Here is a 20,352-nt window from a genome sequence, read left to right as displayed (position 1 = left end):
AAAGACCTTTCTGAATACTATAGTTATATTTATTTTGTATTTTGTACATTATCAAATAATGTTGATAATTATCTTATGAATACCTATGTTTATAATTGCCCAACATTTCATTATATTAAAAGACTAGACGATTTGTTTTAACAGTTACTAAAGATTCTATGAGATGAAATGTAAAATTTTTCTTAATATAACATGGATGAAAATTTGTCAACAAAAACTGGTAAATTGCTCGCAATATCAACTCCAAGACCCAACAGAAGGCCAGAATCAAGAGCAATATGTTCTCACGCGATGTCTCTCAACCTTTATCAATGCACTCTGGAGAGAGGTTAATTAAATAGTTAGTAGAGTGAGATAAAATTGACGCCTATTTATGGAGCCCGCGCTTATCTTCCAGCGCATCAGATAGCCAATCTATCCACAGACACCTAATCGGCCCGTGTTTGTTTTTTGTAAACTGTTTATTGACGATTCTATTATAATTTGATTAATTTTCCCATGACGGGCATGTTATCTTTATTGTGCATCGGGGCTTTATAATGCTTTAATATACATGATGTCATTACGTTGCTTTAAAGATCATTTTTTGTTTTACTTCCTTCAATTATGATTATAAAACATATTGATTAGTTAAATAAATTCGAAATCCATATTTAGGCGCTATTAAAGTAATCGTAATTTTAATAAAACGATCATTTTTTGTTGGTTTCACTGAAAATAACAGTTTCTTAAAAAAAACACTAAAGCCATTTGCAGTAGTGTACACAGGGTCTTATATGGACCAAGGAAATGCTTGTAATCACAATGAACATTGACTTGTGGGCGGCATACCGCGAAGATTTGTGCCTAGAACGGAATTAAGGACGGCATAACGAGTTCTAATCTACGAGACAAACACAGTATAGTTTTATTTGTCGATGGTGTTTCCGGCGTCGGCTTGAAACGTGTTTTGTGAGTCGGATGACGCCATCATGTCTACAGCCGAAATTTCGTCGCGGTCTAACTCTAATATCATAAACGGACATACCGCGTTCGGAGAAATTACGCTCGCCTTCAGCGTAACTTGCGTTACAGCAATCTTGACCTATTTTTCCTCGCTACAAGGAAATATTATCTTTATAATGACGTACTTGAAGGTGCAAATTAATTATTCTAAATCTAAACTAATTCGTGTTGACTAATAGTAAAACTAATAGCTGCTTAATGGTTAATTTAAAAAACGTATTGTTAGTAGGCTCAACGTTTATTTTTATAAAAACATAAATTAAAATAGTGGCCGATCACAATTTATGCCGCGGCTATCTGTAGCGTAGACTCGAATGATATTCGTTACTTGTTTTGTACGTACCTTCATTTTAACACTACGATGTGCAACTTTTATTTTTAGTTGTTCGCTCACAAGTTCTGTATGTAAATGCAACTTGTTAACCTGCGCTTGGAGGGTTCTTTCGGTCGCAAACTTATAAATCATATATGTTTACGGTTATAGGGATTATTTTAATTGATTTGCCTATTTTTACATCCACGCATGTACATTTAGAGATTCTTGGTTTATGAGGATAAAAACATATTTTCACTCACATATTTACACGTGACATTTTCATATTTCTTACTTATGGATGTAGATATGTTATGCAAGTGATTTGTAAGCTTGTTATTAACGAATATCGATCGTACTACAGCTATAAATCTGTATATAATAGTTGATTCAAATATATAAATGCTTTGATTCTCATTGTTTCAGAATGTCTATTCGGGAAGCAAGCAAAGGAGCTAGGGTCCAAGTGGTTTGCGGACCTGGGCCCGCCGTTCGGAGTCATGTACTGCATCAAATGTGAGTGTGTACCGGTACGTATTCACAAGCCTATTTATAGTTTTAAGTCTATTGGTATTGAATACAAATTAGTTGGTTAATTGCCTTTTTTGAATAGTGGTAGCTTATGTAAAGTCTTTAATTCGATTCCCAGGTTAGATAATAATTTGAGCGGTGTCTTTTGGTGACATGGCTGTAAAAATTAGGTCACAGTTGTATGAGTATTTTCTTACGTCAATTTTATATTCGAGTGAGATAATGACGGAAGAATGACAGCAAATAAGTTAAGTTATGAAATAGCACTACAATCAAATACAAATAGAGGATAAATATATAGAAAACCTAGTCATTAGTGTCATAGTCGAAGTCCGAATTTCAAATTTCGCGTTATGTGTCAAATGCAGTCTACCACGCTATACGGCAAATATAATTATTTTCTACGAATTTCCATTTCAACTATAAAACATACAGTCTATGCTATATGGAAACTCATAAAAATGTTAATATTCGAAATTTAAAATAAATAAATGACAAAAATACAAGTGGATTAAAGATCACCAGCTCCAGTAAAAATAATGGTTTACATCACGCACGCCACTACATTGTTACTCAGATATATTATTTATGCTATATATATATATATACCAATCGAGGTAAGCTATTGTCAGCCGGTTTAGCGTCTCAGGGCCGTAGAAGAAGTGCTAGGTCTGATTTGTATGACCTGAGAACCAAACCCCGAAACTAGAAGTCGTCATGGTGTCGTTTAGCAGGCGATAATTTCGAGGAATTGATGTGTCGTGAGTTTTTATAACTCTTGTTGATAAGAATGGGTCGAAGTGTTTTGTTCTGGGCCTAGACAAGATGGTGTTCTACCATCATTTATGGTAATAGAATACAAAAAATAACAACTGAATGACGTATCCTAACGATAACTCACGTGTGGAAAAATAGATTAAAAAAACCGTAGAAAATGAATAGAAACGTTTGAAATTAGTGTAACGCCTCTGGTCTTGGGGCGACCTATCGACGTCTGCGCCAAAATTCTTATATAATTTATATTGTCCAAAAACAAAACTCTAGAAGTTTCATATATGGCATTTATTGGAAGCAATGCTGGCCTTTAATGTTCATGAATTTTTATTGATACCTATACTGGAAACAAATTACTTTGATGGATATTACATATGACACAGTAGAACATACGTATCAGAACAGCATGAGAGATGTAAAGCGATTGAACGGTTTGTAATTGTTTTGGGAGGTCAATTTTCGTTTTAAGGCCTCGCGCCTTGTTTCTACACACCTACAGAAAAGATACATGCAATGGCTCAAATGGCTATGTCAATCATATCACCAAGTAAGATATCGCAAATTAAGTGCTAAATCGTTAAAGTTACATAAATGGATTCAGGACCTCGCGGTTCGTCACCTCTGTTTTGCAATAAAGCGTTTATCAACATACAAAGTCTAACAACCATATGACGATCTGCTATTGGGGAAAATCAAATAAAACTAGCTGCTATATTATTGCTATGCAATATATTGATCTTTGCCAGCGGGTTATCGTACAAGACTTCTCGATAAGCAATTTATCTCGTATCTGTTTGAACTGTGCACTCTAATTATATCGTTTTGCAGGTGCAAAAGAAAAGGCGCGTGGTTGCTAAGGTGTCCTGTCGTAATATCAAGAATGAGTGTCCCGAACCCACTTGCGATACACCGGAGCTGCAGCCAGGAAGATGTTGCAAGACTTGCCCAGGCGATATTAATTGTAAGTCGTATTAATTATGTTCAGTACCTCGCATTAGCATTTATTTCCTCTATTCACAATTAAATAGAATAAACATATAAAGCTAAAGTACTGAATAAATCTACGTGCAATTTACAAACATATACGCGTAAAATACAGAAGTAAGTAATATTGATCAAAAACCGAGAAGCCGCTGCGTTGCGAGGCGTACCCCTGATTTTACATCGTGTTCATATTTAACTTTAATTTATATAATCACAACATAGTTAAATGGAATTGCGGTAGGAGTTTATTCTGTGTTTTATGTTGGCATTTGTGTAACTTATTGAACAGCGTCAAAGCGTCATGCTGATGCCAGTTGTGACTGGCGTTTATCTTCTTCTCGCTCCACATATATATCGCTGTTTTGTATTAATTTATCTTTATGAGTATTCACCAAACTATCGCTTCATTTATGATAAACGTGTGCTCGTTAATTAAATTTTCTAAATGAGTGATGTCATTTTGTAAAGTAACATGTAAACTGTCTGATGTCATACCTTTTTCGGCTCGATATTTGATACTCAGTTTCACAAACGGGAGCGGTTATTTAGAGGCTAATAAGCATTAATAGACGTTTATAGTTTCTAGACTTTATTAATTTGCGTTATATTAGCGGGCAATGATTTATAAATATTGTCATCTCGATTACATGTGAAACGAACACCGCTAGCAACAGGTTGGTGAGTCACGGACCATCTGTCGCGAAAACTATCTACACATGTGGAAATCGGCTGGACCGCGTATAACTTTATGGACTTTTTGTGAGTGTATATTCTCTTTGATGACCGCCATTAATATGCCATTTTCGGGTGACCTGCTTCGCTTGTGTAATATGACACTTCTACTGTTTCTGATCGCTAAATTCTTGTTTAATGGCACAATTATAATTGAATAAATTAAAACAAGTGTTTCAACGTTGAAATAAATTTGCAATTTGTTAAAAATATGATTGTCAATTTACTTTATCACCGAGACGGGTGCATGATAGAAGCACAAAGCTTCGCGCGGATTAATGCCTTTGAACACGCAATATTACGAGTAATTCTTGATTGTCATCGGTCATCAAGTTATCATACTTTTTGCAGAATCGGCAAATTTGCCGACTTTAAAAGGTAATTGCAGAACATAAGAAAGTATGCGTATGCGATGTGACAGGAACTGGCGATGACAAATGACAGTCGGTCGGCGAGCGGCGGCTCCCACGGCTGGCTCTCATCAATATACATTAGGTAGAGTACACACGGATGCCACGACGGTACCAGTTTTGGTTCATCGTCATCTCGGCCAGTAGGGAGTACTCAAAATCGTAATCAGATAAGTATGACATAAATAACATTGTCATACATTATGTGTGAAGTGTAAGTTCACCGGCGGCGATGGCGGAGGTGGTGCAGTTGACAGTGCGGTGGTGTTGACAGATTGTGATTTGCGTGGTCGTGAGTGGCATGATGCGGACAGGGCGAGTGAGGTGAGCATGGCGCGAGTGGCGTGAGTGGCGGGAGTGGCGGGAGTGGCGTGAGTGGCGCAGTCGCAGAGCGCAGTGTCGGGCGCAGCGCCGTCGCTGGACGTCGTCGCCGACGCCGCGTCTGCTCGCCTGCGTCCACTCATTAGGATATATCGAGAGCATTACAATGGCATTACTCAGATGCACCGGGCAGCGTGCGGTGGTGCAGAAATGGCACGCGCTGGTGCCCCCCCTGCGCCCCCTGCGCCCGCGTCAATGCTGCAAATATAGCTGCTGCTGGTGGTTATTCCGGGCGCGGCCGTCGACCCGCCGCCGCGACGCCGTCTGCTCGCCTTTTTAGCGAACACTACTTACAACACACGCATTTTTTGCGAACAAATATCTGCGATGTCAACGTACGCGCTCGTTTACTGCGTTTATAAAGCCGTATTCTCGGAAATTAAATTTTATAAACTCACTTAGATAAGTGAGTTCACCTTTGGGAGCTTTTAAGGCGACGACGGATGTCTTTATCGTGCATCCGTCCAACAGATGCCCGTAGGTGTGTCGTAGATAATACGGTGGAACAGAATTATTTGACTAATGTAATTTTCTAATCTCCTTCCTGTCAGTCTTACGTCGCGTCGGGCAGTTACGATGTTGCTGTGCTCTACATCCGAGATTATAGTTAGCATGACCTTTATAAGTATTAAATTAATTGAAATGCCGATATAGCTTATAAGTCGTTAAAACATGGCGGAACTGTAAGCCGGCCGTAAACTGTGAGACCGTCTATCTGACGCTCATAACTATAAAACGGATCAAATCTGAATCACAGTTGCCTTTGTAAGAACTCCAGTTGGCCGTCTGCCGCCGCACGCTGTAATAATATAGTTTATCGCGCTTTTAATAAATCCCCTCTACTATACCGAGACTGTAAAAGGGATAATTTTTAATTGAATCCCTGCCAGGTGTTGCCGCAATAAACTAAATGAATTTCATGCCTATAGACGGGAAATATCTTGTAATGTCAGTGAAATGAGACTTACGATTCTCACAGTTGCTCCTTCGAGAGTAAATACGACTATTTATTGGCTGGTACTGCTAAGATTTAATTAAACATCGTGATAGGTCGAAGTTACATCTGTTTTGCTAATTACGTACGTAAAATGCAAGTGGTATCTTGTACATTAGTCAAGTCTTTCGTCAATAGGCGTCACTATCTGTATTTACGTATGCTACTTACAACATTGTATGCGTAAAATTATCAGTTTGGCGTGTGTTTGAATAATTATAAACACAATAGTTATATAACAAAATAAATATTGTAAATGAAATAAACGTATGTGTAGTATATGGGCAGTGGGTACTGGCAGGCAGGGTGGCAGGGCGTCAGGCAGCGCTAGCGGCTTCGTTCACGGTCCAGCGAGCACCGCAACGCATCGGCAATCAGTCGATCACGAGTGTATCTAATTCAGTGTGTAGCATGTGCCTCTAAGGAATTTGTTTTGTGCACACACTGGATCGATGCCGGCGTACAATCGATGTTTTATTTTCATGAGATCAGTGTCTCTGCGTTCGCAACGCATTCCTCGGTACATAATTTTGTTTGCGCCTTTTTCACCATTCTCTGTAAAAAGAAACGCTTTGATGTTGGCGTGATTTTATTAACAGATTTTAATACATAATTAAGTGTGGCCGAGGCCGCCTGAGCCTGTGAGACAAGATATCTAGAGATACGATGAACTTCAAAGATATGATTTTATTTTTTCAGGCTGATATTATCTGTATGGGATGAATGGGGATGTTTGTTGACCGCAAGTGTACTCGTTATTATTTCGATGCTGGTTAATGAGGCTGCGTTAGGTGAATGTGGTTGGTGAGCAGCATGCGGATTGTGCGGAGTGTGCAAGCTTATCGTGAGCGGAGCGCTTTGTGGTGTGAAATGTGCGTGACTCGGCGCAGCGGGCACGGCGAGCACAGCGGGCGCGGCGTACGCGCCGAGCGCGGGCCACTGACTAGCAAAGAGCGTTCGGTGGCGCCAGAACCTTTCTGATTTTACTTCAACATTAATCGTTTGATAAAACCGGGTCGGTAGGTTCTGTGCCTTAAATTGACGCTTGAATATCTAACCGCTGTTGCTTTTCTAGATAGCGACGGTGTTGCATTTGCTGCAATTGTTTGGCGCCGAGCTTTATCACATAACGCTGAACGGGGAGGTATTCAGTTGTAAAATTCGTACGCGCGTGGAATTAGGCGGCGCTCGCAAGTGCGCTGACGTTACGTCGTGATTTTCGTAATTTAGTACGTGTTTGTTGAAATAATGCGAAAACGTACTTGCGTAAATAGAGAACATGCGCGATGTGCAAACAAGTCGGCGGCGTCGCGACGCCCGGCGCCGGCGACGCGCGCGGCGCCGTCGCGAGGACACGCGATCTATCTACCGAATAATACATTTTATTACTCTGAACCACAGTAAAAAGATGTAATTATGGTTTATATATTCCTTTCAACTTATCAAGGTCAAGTAATGAATTTCATTGCCAATTTATTTACGTGCAGCCTGGTACAGAGTTGCAACTTTGTTGATTGTGACGCCTAGATACCGGTGAATATAGAGATTAAGGTAGCGATTTAAATGATGACATACTTTAATAAGTCCCGCGGTTCGAACATAAAGAGACGTCGCTGTAAATTGAACCTTTATAGTAGCGCATAATATATTATAGTAAATAAATATATTTTCTTAAATTATGTGAACGATCAAATTGAATCACCGAATCCGAAGTTTCAATTGTAATTCTGTACATAGTTATTGCAAATTTTTAAGACCGTGGGAAACTTCTGTGCCTATTGCAAATAACATGGGCTTTTAAAGGATATAGCGCGCGGGTATTTATAAATGCAAAAGCTTATTTGATATTCGTACTGTAATTGGTTGTCGTAAATAAGTATTTCAAGTTGAAGGGCCCGACGAATAGATGTTGTTTAGAAATAGCTTGAAATTAAGAATATAGTATACTTATTTATTTGACAGTACGGTACGGTAGCGCTTTGAGGACCTGGATTCGAATACTGGGTCGAGCAAAGTGATATTTAGGTTTTTCTGCTCAGTGTCAGCTCAGAGTCTAGAATTTGTGCCCGATATGGCGAAAGGCTCGCCCCGTATCATATCATGGGACGGAACTCACTTGGCGAAAAGTGGGTGCACTGGTTACCCCTCTGCATACCCCTTCGGGGATAAATGCGTGATGATGTGTGTGTATTTAGGTATTTGACTATTTGGGAGGTAAAATTTTGATCTCATAATTCAGTACTACACTTACTCTTTAGCAATGTAAAATTAATATTTTAATTTTTGACCAACTTATTATTATAAATTTATGCCAGGTAACTATTAAAAAAGAAAATACTTATAGAAGTTAAGCTGTCTGATGCTATTGCTATTTCGAAAATTTTCAATGACTTGAGATGCAAATCAAACTATTGTCTTGAAGGCCTATGTTGTGTATAAAACTTTCAAAAATATTAACAACAATCAATCTCAAAGCCAAAACAAAATGAGTGCACAAAATATATTGTTGTATTATTAAAATCAACTAACCGTAGAAACCAAAGTATCTTGTTTTACATTACATAACTTAAATAAACTATTGAGATGCGGCCCTCAAATGTCAACTAAACATACCTACGATAAATCCATTTATCTAATCATTAATGTTATTGTTATTGACTTAGTAGAAACAGGCGACAGATATTGGCGCCACGAATATGCGGGTTAATGTGTGTCGTGTACTAACGTTTACACAATGCGACAAAACTATGCTTATAAGGTATACCGCGGTTGGGTTTCATGGAAACGTAACGTATTCCATTCACGTATTTAGTCACCGAATTCTTCTTTAGACTGTGATTTTAACGGTACATTCTCATTGTCCTACATCGACTATAAAGTTGTGAGGCTGGATGTTTAAAAAAATTGAGACGATGTGACTGTCGTAAAGGTTCTGCAATCGAACTGGATAATGCGACTAATATTATTAGTAATATTGTTCCAATGGAATCGGAACTGAAACCGAAAAAATGTGACAAAATATACGTGTGATATGAGCAGCAGACTCAATTAGCGTAAAGAGCGTCGTCAGTTTTCTTGAAATGTCGGCGTTTGAAGTCGCACGCTGTAATTATAGCGGTTAAGAGCGGCGCGGTTGGTGGTTATCTACTGCAGCTGAAATCACACACGCTTGCTTTTTCATTTATCACCACTTAAGTGACGTTTTACGAGCAACGTCGACCGTCCGTCCGTGTAAAAGAGGGTTTAATAATTCACGCACACATTCGCATGTTTTGCACTCGCCTCTAATGAATAATACAAGCCTGAGTTATGTTCACATGTACTGTGAACATTATTTTTTTATTGAAGGCTTTGTTCAGATTATTCTAATTCAAGTGTTTGCGATAACTTTACGACGTTCATTGTTCTTTTAAATCTGTAATGTTTATTATAAAGATAAATTTGTATATTTCTATTTGAACGTAAACCTATTTCTTTATGTTCGGACTACAAAAGACTTTATTTTTATATCCGTACTCCTTTCAAGTTAGATATGTTTTAAAAGTAATTAAAATTTAAATAAAAATGTACGTAAATTATAGATAAACAATATTAAAATTAATAAAATATATCATGTATTTATAGTTTAATGCGAACATGAATGTAAATCATAAATTATTTGTTAACCAATTTAATATGCATAAACATGCTGTATTGGTGCTATATTTTGATGTAATGAAATCGTCACAGATTATTTAGATTTATTCTTAAAAGATATGAAGGTGATATGCTGACGTTACACCGCGATACGACATTACGCATTTGCTTCGGTTGACGTGCGACCAGTGTCGACGAACCGATATCGTTATCTGTGTAAAGTATTACAATATACACTTGCTATACTATAAAATATGACATATTAAAATAACTTTACAACTCACGAGCTGCGTGCCCAAGTCTTAACATAAACCTACCTACCGCGAGGTGATAATTAAACACATTATCAATATAGGTACAGATTTTCTCTGTAGTGTGACTAACACACTTCTATTTATATCCAGGTGCTGATAACTTCGGATATGATAACGTTTTTAAATTTAGATTACATTCTGTAATTATGCATAGCTTCAGCGTGCGTAAACAAATTAATTTTGTATAATTTGAGAGACTGCATTTGGCGGCTTATCCTCGGCATGCGCATTCAGTTATATTGTATCGCTTTGTATCGTGATTAGTTTACGAGCTGGGAGTGGAGCACCGGCTCGTAAGGCGTGTATTACGTGCGTAAAAGGTCACAGGCGAGACACGAAGGCTATTCGGAAAGTAGACTGGCGCCAGTGCGCGGTCGCTCTAAGCAAATTTGGTAGATTTTGACTATGACTACGTTAGTTACGCGCAAACGTTCAGGATGGCTCCGGTTATATCATTGAGAAATTCCAGCATTGTCGACTTCTTAAAAATTATTAGTGTTATGACATGCGACTAAGTATATGAATTGAAAGAAACCCCATCGTATTAGCTGTCTCTTATAAATTATGTACGTATTACATGTATTTGTGTAGTTAGCACTATATTATACACCCAGTTATTGTGCAAGCTGTTTTGGAGATAGTTGTTGTTTGCATTACGTAGAAATCATATTTTTTGGTTGCCAAAATGGACTAAAGCGAACAATACGAATATTATCTTAACAATTTTACGTAATCATGTGACATGTGACTGCAGTAATAGCGGTGATCTTTACTCATACGTCATTTAGACTTGTTTTAAATGTGACAAATCATCCGGTAAATAAAAAACTGTAGGTACATTGAAACGCGAACTCATTTTCGCACGAATTTTAAGCATTGATTATTCTTTTGTTTAACCGCACCCATTGTTATGCCGGCCAGTTAAAAAAACTTTTACATGTGATTGCCTTACATACAAATTAACTTTGTGTATTAACATATTACACGTCCTTATTCTTAAATATTTTTTTACTATACCACGTGCCACGGTTACGGTTGAGGACTGTTAATTTTAGAAATATCTGAACATGGTCTGAAAGAGTCGGAATTTTACAACTTGGTTATCGCTGTGATAAAATTGTAAAAAGGTCATGAACATAATGTTCTATGCTCTGATTGGGACTTATTTTTTTCATAATTTTGCAGGACTTTAGTCCTAATTATTGCTTAAAAGACTAGGGTTCTTTAGTCCCTCCAGACTTTTATGCATAGTGCAATCAATAATTATCTTTTTCATCATATTTTTCGTATGACCTTGATAAAGCGTATTATTTTGTGAGAGCGTACATATTATTTGTATGTAATCAATCTTTTAAGTGTACTCAGTAGAGAGTGTTAATAGGAACTTAACAAGATATGACACATGTATTACATATATTCTTTCTTTTACAATAGAATGTTAACACATTCTTAACGAACAGGCATATTGGTGTAGTGCAAATTTTGAATGCCATACTTTATTTCAAAGAGCTGTAAGATGTAACTGAGGGCTTTGAAGTTTGTCTAGCAAAGCCGGAAAGGAACCAAATCTGAATTACAAGTCCTCTGCTGCCATAAAAACATTTACCTCGCGATTTAAAAACAAACCCGCGACCCCACTTTTACATTACGAAATTATATTTAATATGTAAAATAATATGCATCATTTGAATAATGTCTAATGTATGCGCGATTTGTGATCGATACCGACGGGTTTTTTATGACATGTGTAATATAAAACTGTCCAGCAGCCGATACTCACACTTTATAATCGATTATATTTCTAATTTGATAGCAGTATGGCCATTTTCCTTTTGTTTTGATATTTCACACGTAAATTAGTTTCAGGTAGGTCCCAAGAAGAGCCTATTGCTGTATTACCGTGTATTGTATGAATATTTTGTGAATTGGCCTGTGAGCTAGATACCCATATAATATTTGGAATTATCCTTCATTTATATCTCTGGAAAATTCGTGAATCCCAGTTGAAAAAAGAATTTGCGACATACCGACTATCTGATACCAATGGCTTTAGGTTATCCGAATTATATATTTCCTTAGATATATACAATTTCGATTTATATCTTGTATAATATGATATCACAGGAAACATGAGAGGATATGCAAGAATATACTTGTGGAAAAAAGAATTCGAGTTTCATTGATGCAGCGACGAAAATGAAAATACATCATAAAGCGAACAGGAAATATTAAAAGTATTATCACATTTGAAAACACTGACAATCAACATTTTACAATTATAAATAAAAGTGGCTTAAGAATTTGATGAAAAAATATCACCAGGAAATTGCATCATCTCGGAAATTCGATTACTTCGTTTTAAACAGCTACCGTACTTATTGTTAAAATGTTTAAAGAGAAAGAATGAAATAGCAATTGTATTATAGTTTGAAAACTGGTACCTACATTTCTAGGTCTTTAACAGAATTTATCTCGCCAAATAAGGCAAAAGTATTTCTTTTCCTAAAATAACTCGCACTTATCCTTATAGAGGTACCACGAACATAATCTTTTAGCAGAATCGGTTCCAAATAGTGAAACAATGCATATGCGCGGACAGTCGGCGGTCAGTCGTCACTCAAGGACGTAGAACAAATGCATGGAGGGACAAACTGCCGCGGCTAAACGTTAATGCATGCGGTTTTATGGTTCGCGCGTGCGCAGCTTATGATTGAGGGCTTGGCGCCACTTTATTCCATTTCATTGTTCATAGAAATGTGGCGCCGGCCGGTCACTCGTTCATATGTAATTTTATGATCCGACGCTTGCAAATGCCGTTTTCTCTGCATCTTTACTCCGCCGCGTGAATGTAAATAGCTCTTCGTCCTCAAACATCTGTTTTGAATTTTAAAATTTCACAAGCGTTTGTTTACGTGAACTGAATTTTTGTTGGGAAAGGCTTTCTTCTCATTATCGGAAACGAATCGACAGAGTCAATAAACATAGCATTACTGAATGTGATCATAAGCGTCAGTCCAGGAAGCGCATGGACTCGCGATCCATTTTTGACGAATAAACAGGTCGCATTGGTATTTCGTAACCATTGTAAATAGTTTTAAAATATTCTTATCGAGCAACCCCTCAAGATGATATTATTTTATTTATGGGCGATTTAACTTCAGACATTGTATTTTTTATTTTGTCGCCAAAACGACTGCCCTATAATATATTTCATCTGACCGTTTCTAAATGTAATTATTGTGTTATTAATTATGGATGAGAAATTAATCCGGATTTTACGGGAATAATGTCTTTTATTTATATGTATGAACATAAATATTGGAGATATATCGTACTAAACGTTATGAATGCGTCGCTTCCCATTTATTACCGAGCCTCAATGAGAGATTTATCTTTTTAGTCATAAACACATGGTGTGCACGCGTATTAAGCAATCTGCAATGACTGACTTGTAGTTTCAAAACAAACAACTTTAGACACCAGAAATTTGTTAAGACAATTCGATCGACCGCAAAAACACACCATGATTAATAGAATGTTTATGTATCTTAGTAATGCTATGATCAATAAAATTGTTATGTTTATTATTTCTGTCACGGTATTGAAATACAAAATTTATTAATCTAGTACATTACTCAAAATTATCAATGCCAAACAAAGCATCACAGTTATTTCAATATTCGCTTTACGTTATAATATACAAGAGAGTAAAGTGCTTTCCGCAACTATTGATTTATGTTATAAATCAGAACGATTATTCTTCGTTTAACGTAAAATAAAATATATTTTAGAGCAAGGTCACATAGTTTACGTAAAACACATAAATTCACATCTGATAGTGCAAAGAGAATCCGTTTTCAAATATTTCATCTAAAATTAATTGCACATTTTCATTATGCGAATAAGCCAATGTATTTAATCGAAGCAATAAATCCCTGCATTTGCTATGTACTAATTATAGTGTACAATCAATTTCCAGACTAATCGATTGATTCTTGCAATTACAGATTTGACCCATGGCCCCTGCGAAATATATGCGTCGTAGTTTTGATATACGTTCGTTTAGCACATACCTATAATAATTTAACCATTGATATAAAATTACTGCTCACTGCTTAGGTGTTTGTCGATGACTTAATAACTATATACGGTTTGTTATTTAAGGGTTTCATGTAATAATTCGATGGGTAAATCAGAAATAAATTCGTGTAAATCTTTTATCATTAACAAGTAGTATAGTGTCAAATAATGATGCAAGTACAGTAACAAATAATACAAATTCAATCAAGAGATATTTTATGAGAATAATAAGTTTTAAAAACGTTTAAAAGGAACAATTGGTGTTTAATAAATTTATAAAAATTTCAATCTTTAATGTTTCCAAACAATCGTTTAGAATGTTAAATTGGCAAATCTTTTTGCAGTGGTTTAAAGTAAAGTTTAATTCGTATTATACTTGAATTCAAGATGAGTACCTATTCCTTTTTTTACTTGGGGAAAACAAAGTCGAAAATGGCGCCTGTTTTGTCATGTGTTGATTATACAGACACAACATAATCAATCTTAATTACATACTGTTTGGTTATAGGATTTCTTATTCTTATACCTATTAGGTTAACGAAAACAAAATATAACCCACAGCACATTTTAAATAAAGTCTAATCTCCGTTGCAATTACTAATGCGTATTTTAGCCCGGTCTTATGTATGTTAATATTTTTATAAATACATTATCTTGTAGTGTGCGTAGATATCGTGTTGTAGATAATTGAAGTGTTGATTTTAATAATAAACATAGCCATCTATCTACCCTGCCCTGTAATGCAACTGATAACCGATGTTTTCGCAATTTATATGTCACAAACTGGGACATATAGGTAATCTTTGGGTCGTTTCTATATTGAGATAATATTTTCTCTTTACTTAAGTTAAGTGGACAAATATTTATATTGACTCTCGTACGAGGAAAATGGAGTTAAATGTTTCTTGACGCTACCAATTTATTTCTTAGTATGCGGGAATGTGTTAGGGGTATTCCAGAATCAATAAGTATTCTCTCACGTTATGGGCTATGTATTATTTAATTTGTTCCTTAAAATAATAAGAAATTAATGTTCGTTCTGATTTATGGATGTCCACGATGCAATATATTATAATATAGTACCCAGTCACAACAAACGAATCACAGCATAATAGACGATCGTAAGAATTAAAATTCCAGACCGATTCGTTTGTTTGTCATTTAATAAAGAACAAGTTGGAATGAGAAGGTATCTGCTTTGAATGGAGGTCACGAAGCAAGAACTTTGACCCTCGGTATCCCACGTTTCATGGTCAAACGCTGGCGCCGTGGCAGGCGCCACATGGCTCGGTTCCGGGCACAATGCTTACCTTTCATACCCGCTCGTGGAAACGGGCCACGATCTGCCTAGTCAAGATCAATGTTGATCAGTGATTCACTGCTTGGACGCGTGAAACTCGCCTTAATTGTTAATGCCGAGGAAAAATGTTTTTTACGTAGTAAACATTAACGCGCATATTTAATAAGAAGGTAAATTTTTGTCGATGTTTTAAAGTATGAGCAAAGTTATTAACACATGTAAAATCAAAACGAGAACTAAAGTTTTAGTATCGTTTGTGTATTTCTTACAGCTTAAATTATTAGTTATTGTGCGTAACACCTTCCCAGATTCTTTCAAATAGCTCAGTAATTGTTCTATGATGCGTAACCTTGTATAAAATTTAATGCAGTAGTTCTGTTTCCTTAGATCATCTAGATGACAAAAGCCTGTCTGATGTTTATTTTAAAAACACTTTATTCTTGTCAGTTTAATACTTGTAATTGTCTGAATCCTAAACTCTATTTCGTCCTAAATTATGCTATACACAAATCAAAATATTCGATACCGACACAGTTCATTAGGTGAATGGAAACCAACGCAAATTATTTGATACAGTGTTTACTGAAGGAACAATGCTCGTTTTGTAATAGAGCCATCTCGGAAGAGAACAAAAGTCTCATTGTGTCTGTTTTTAAATCATTGTTTTGCTGACACGACCCGGCGGTGTTTTTAATCTGTTGAACTTTGTTTAGTTTGCGTGTCAACATTTTTGCGATGATTCATAACATAAATCATTTGGACTGCGAACGTCAGCCGTTTATCAGCTCTAAAATATATTCCATTGTCAAGTTATGCGTATACAAGGGCTAATGGCGCAGGCCAGTTATTACGAGAAATTGTGCTAGAAATTATTAAATTTATAGTACTTTTTAGTTATAGTGACGATAATGAATGATCGTGTTAAACATTAAGAATTTGTTTTGGCAATTTACGTTAGATTTTATCTTTGTCTGAATATGTTATACTGGAGTCGCTTACTTTGAGAATACATGGTGGAATTTAATCCACTGTTTTCCTGAAATATAGTCGGTAAATGACAGAACATTTCTGCAGCATTTAGAAAGTATAATAAAAGTAAAAAAATATAATAATCAGGGAAGTCCTTCTTTTTCTATGATATAAAATTTATTGAATATCGCCATCGCCAGGGTTTAATGAAGTAAATTTTAGTTTACATTAATACTAATGAATATACAACTAAATCCATGTAAACTTTAAAGTAGCATAATGCATTATAATCTATACTAAAAGGTTCTAAATAGATGCAATTACCGATCATTATCCGTCCACAATTTCTTGTTCATACTTTAGCCTATAAATTCGTTTATACATTCTAAAGTAAGACACTGTAAGCTTCTCAGACTTGTTAGTTCCATTGTGGAGTAGTGACGTAAATGCCCATAGTTTTGTTTTATGAAGTGATGATCTTAAGAGCGGGAACACTTCTGTTTAAGCCCCTCATTAGTATCTCAAACAGTAGCACGGTTAATTAGCGCAAACTTAAGACGTTAGTTGTTATAATTACAGCCGATCCTTTCTAAAATTAACACGCTAATGAAGATAAATGTATTTTGTACCGTACGGCCATTAGGCTTTATTTTGGTGTATGATGTGGTCAGTCATACTAAAGCATGTCTGTTTAAGCTGGTCATTTTGATGCATTGGGTGTTTATTGCGATCGTTTATGTCACGTGGTTGTCTGTGGGTTCGTTTTGGTTGCTAAGTGACTATTATGACGTGATGTGAGAAAGAAACTTTACGTCATTCTGTAGGTACTTTAGAAGTACCTATGAACAAGCTGGATCTTCGTTTTTTTAAGTGATGTCGAACTTAAAGCTTAATTTATCAAGAGATCTAGGAGCAGCGCTCAGTTTTAAATTACTAGGTTTGGCTCGTGGTTTTGCCTGTGTGAAAAGTCTTTCCTGCTATAAAAGTCTCTTAAGAACTGTAGCGATTTATAGCGCTGCCTATACGGCGCCAGCGCCATCTATCTAGATCTAGATTATAACATTGTATTATGTCTCATGGAAAGAAATCACTGGGAAAAAAAGTAGCCTATGTATTAATCCAGGAGACGGTCTATGCGTGTGTCAAGTTCCATTCAGATTCGGTAAGATGTCTCTGCGTTTACTTCTAACAAACATTCAAATATATTCACAAACTTTTGCATTTATAAGATAATGGAACGGGATTCAAACATTTTCAACCCTTACTACAGGTGCGAAACAATAAAGACTGTTAAATAAGAGCAAATTTTTTAATCGTCAAATATAATATATAAAAATAATAAATTGAAGCATATTCTGAAAATAATTTAAACTTGTCAAAGTATTCCTTTAATAAAAGAGGTCTATCGATTCGATAATCACCTATTATAAATAAACACATGAATCACACGTTAAGAAGCTCAAATTAGAATGCAGTAAACAATTAATGATTGTTTAAAATTAACAATCAAATGATAATACCACTAGATATTAACAAACCTCCACTAGGAGGCTCATTAAATTCTTTCGGCTAGCGTCAATAATTGCTCGAATAATATGGTCGGCGACATTAATAAAATAAATTAATTTGTATTTAAGGCGTCACGGTGTCGGATCATCGGACACCGTGACTTATGCGTTTGGTTATCGTTTTCCTATTTTAATCGATGTTTAAACAATTAACGTTTCATATAATCAACGTGACAAACTAAACTCATGTTTTATATCATCATGATGTTGACTATTGTCGTGTACGCGCCCTAAGTCACGTATTTTATCGATTTTATTGCGGTGTATTGTGAAATTATTTTAGTAAATAAATTAAATAAACATATAACTTTGCACTTCACTAATAAACATATTAGTGAAGCTGTGCAAAGTTTCTAAAGTGACTTATTAGATTTGCAATTTATGATGAAAATGTTGACAGCGTGAAAAGAGAATGTAAAACAATCTTTGTTTATAAAGTATATATTTTTTGGAAGTATTATTTTGTATAGTTTATAATTATTGAGTGCCTAAAAGCCTATTGAATGCATCTATATAAAAAAAGCCGTAAAATATGAAAAGATAGTTTCGATAAAACTTTTTGACCCATTTTAAATAAAATATGTCTTTCAATACCAATGTCAAATTAGTCCATTAGAACCAATATAAACTTCTTTCTCACTTTATTTAGTTTATTGACTAAGCTCGGTATATTTGGAACAAATTCCTAATAGATGTAAGGAAACGTGATATTCATTCATTAGCAGCAGAATAAATTTCACGAAAAGTAAATAAGACCCTTACTATGAACTATGACTAACTCATAGACGATTTGCTATTTTTCCTCGAATTGATACCTAATGTATAATTGAATGTGTCATTTCCTTTGCAATTACCAAAACAGTGTTTTACGTTGTTCTAAAAACTGGAAAATCGTGATTTTCTAAATTTTGCTGTGGGCTATAAATAAAACTGTATCCAATCGATTTTCAAACTTGTAATGGCATTTGCATATAATTATGACATTTAAATCAATATATTTGATTTTTTATTTCAGTAAACTGGACTTTATTAACATTAAAAGTAATCTCAGTGAACAGAATATTTTAAAGATAACAAATTTATACTACTTATTATTACTATCACAAACTTCATATTTGTCTGTAAGCATAATATTCATATGTATAAGTCATTAATTTAATTTGATATCTAAAGGAACGTCGTATCGTCAGACTTACCATTTTGATATTCTGACGATAACCAACCATTCGTCAATCAGCACTCAACAGTACTCGTTCGCTTCATTTCTAATTAAATTCCATCGACGAGGCCAATCAGCTCCCAACGCATGAAGTAGGGATTTAAGATTTATGATACACAACGCGCCAAGCGCAGTTCCTTTATAAGTCTCATATTTCATATAAGATTTGAATGTTATTTATAGACTAAAACAGTAATAAATTTGACTATTTTAGTTCGATACATATACGTGATACATCTATGCCTACCGTGTTTCACGGCTTCATTGAGTCTTAGTGACCATTATATTTTTCTTGTTGGCAGTTTCACGTAGATTTCACTTCTACTCCATTCGGTGTGTTTTACTTGGTGCATTTATGAATAAAATTGCATAGAAAATAGCGTTAAAGTAAACATAGGAAGTTGACATTACCTGGTGTCTGAGAGCGTCAGTTACAAGGGGCGCGGTGCGAAAGGAATACCTATCGGTGTTGGCGCACGGATCTCGTCAACTCATCAGCATGTTTAATTAGTTAAAAGGACAAACATACATTATTTCTCATGGGTAATTTAAAACGTGACAGAGAAAACGACTGAGCCGTAGCTCTCTGACAATTGTTTACACCCATTATCTGTTCATGGGCTGACAAATGATATTAGCTTGTAAAGTGGGATGTAACAGTGTGTATAGCAGTCAATTTAACAAATAATTCGAAGCCTCACATTTCTCAGAAAAAACAAAGACTGAACGGATTCATTAAACATTGTATGTTAAAAGTGAAGTATTGTTAGGTATAAAACATTTATAAGAGAAATGCAAAACACGAGGTTGCCTCGGGCGAGTGTCGCGGCGGCACAAGCAGCCTGTAGGCGTAAAATGCAAATCGCTAGCGTTTCACCACAGGACAATGCGGCCGAAGTGTTGTGGGTCTTGTAAACAGCGCGGACGTGGTTTGTTGTTCTACTTTTTTGGGTAAACGGTTGTCCGTAAACGGCTTGGCATAGGCCGTCGCACAAATACCTCCGGCGCGGCGCTGCGGCACAATGCCTGCTTCGGCGCCGCCGTACATGGCACTGGCCGGCGTAAACGTGCCGTTTCTCACTTGTACAATATTTCCCAAACGTGTATCTACACCCGATACGGTTGATTTAATAATAGTAAAT

The 20,352-nt window shown here is 35.9% G+C and overlaps 1 protein-coding gene across 3 annotated transcripts in view; it reads left to right on the top strand.

Annotated features, from left to right (window-relative positions):
* The window catches only part of LOC115456126 (dorsal-ventral patterning protein Sog), an 84,927-nt gene that overhangs the window by 36,262 nt on the left and 28,313 nt on the right, over positions 1 to 20,352 (top strand). For all 3 annotated transcript variants that reach the window (XR_005112314.1, XM_030185034.2, XM_030185033.2), the window contains exons 2-3: positions 1,745 to 1,848; positions 3,452 to 3,584. Coding sequence is in view for 2 of the 3 variants with exons in the window: in XM_030185034.2 (XP_030040894.1) it covers positions 1,745 to 1,848; positions 3,452 to 3,584 (237 nt within the window). In the remaining variant the exon portion in view is untranslated. The remainder of the gene's footprint in view (positions 1 to 1,744; positions 1,849 to 3,451; positions 3,585 to 20,352) is intronic.

Source organism: Manduca sexta, chromosome 14, assembly GCF_014839805.1.
Source record: "Manduca sexta isolate Smith_Timp_Sample1 chromosome 14, JHU_Msex_v1.0, whole genome shotgun sequence".
Taxonomy (NCBI): domain Eukaryota; kingdom Metazoa; phylum Arthropoda; class Insecta; order Lepidoptera; family Sphingidae; genus Manduca; species Manduca sexta.
Note: the sequence above shows the minus strand (reverse complement) of the source record. Positions and strands in the feature narration are given on the sequence as shown.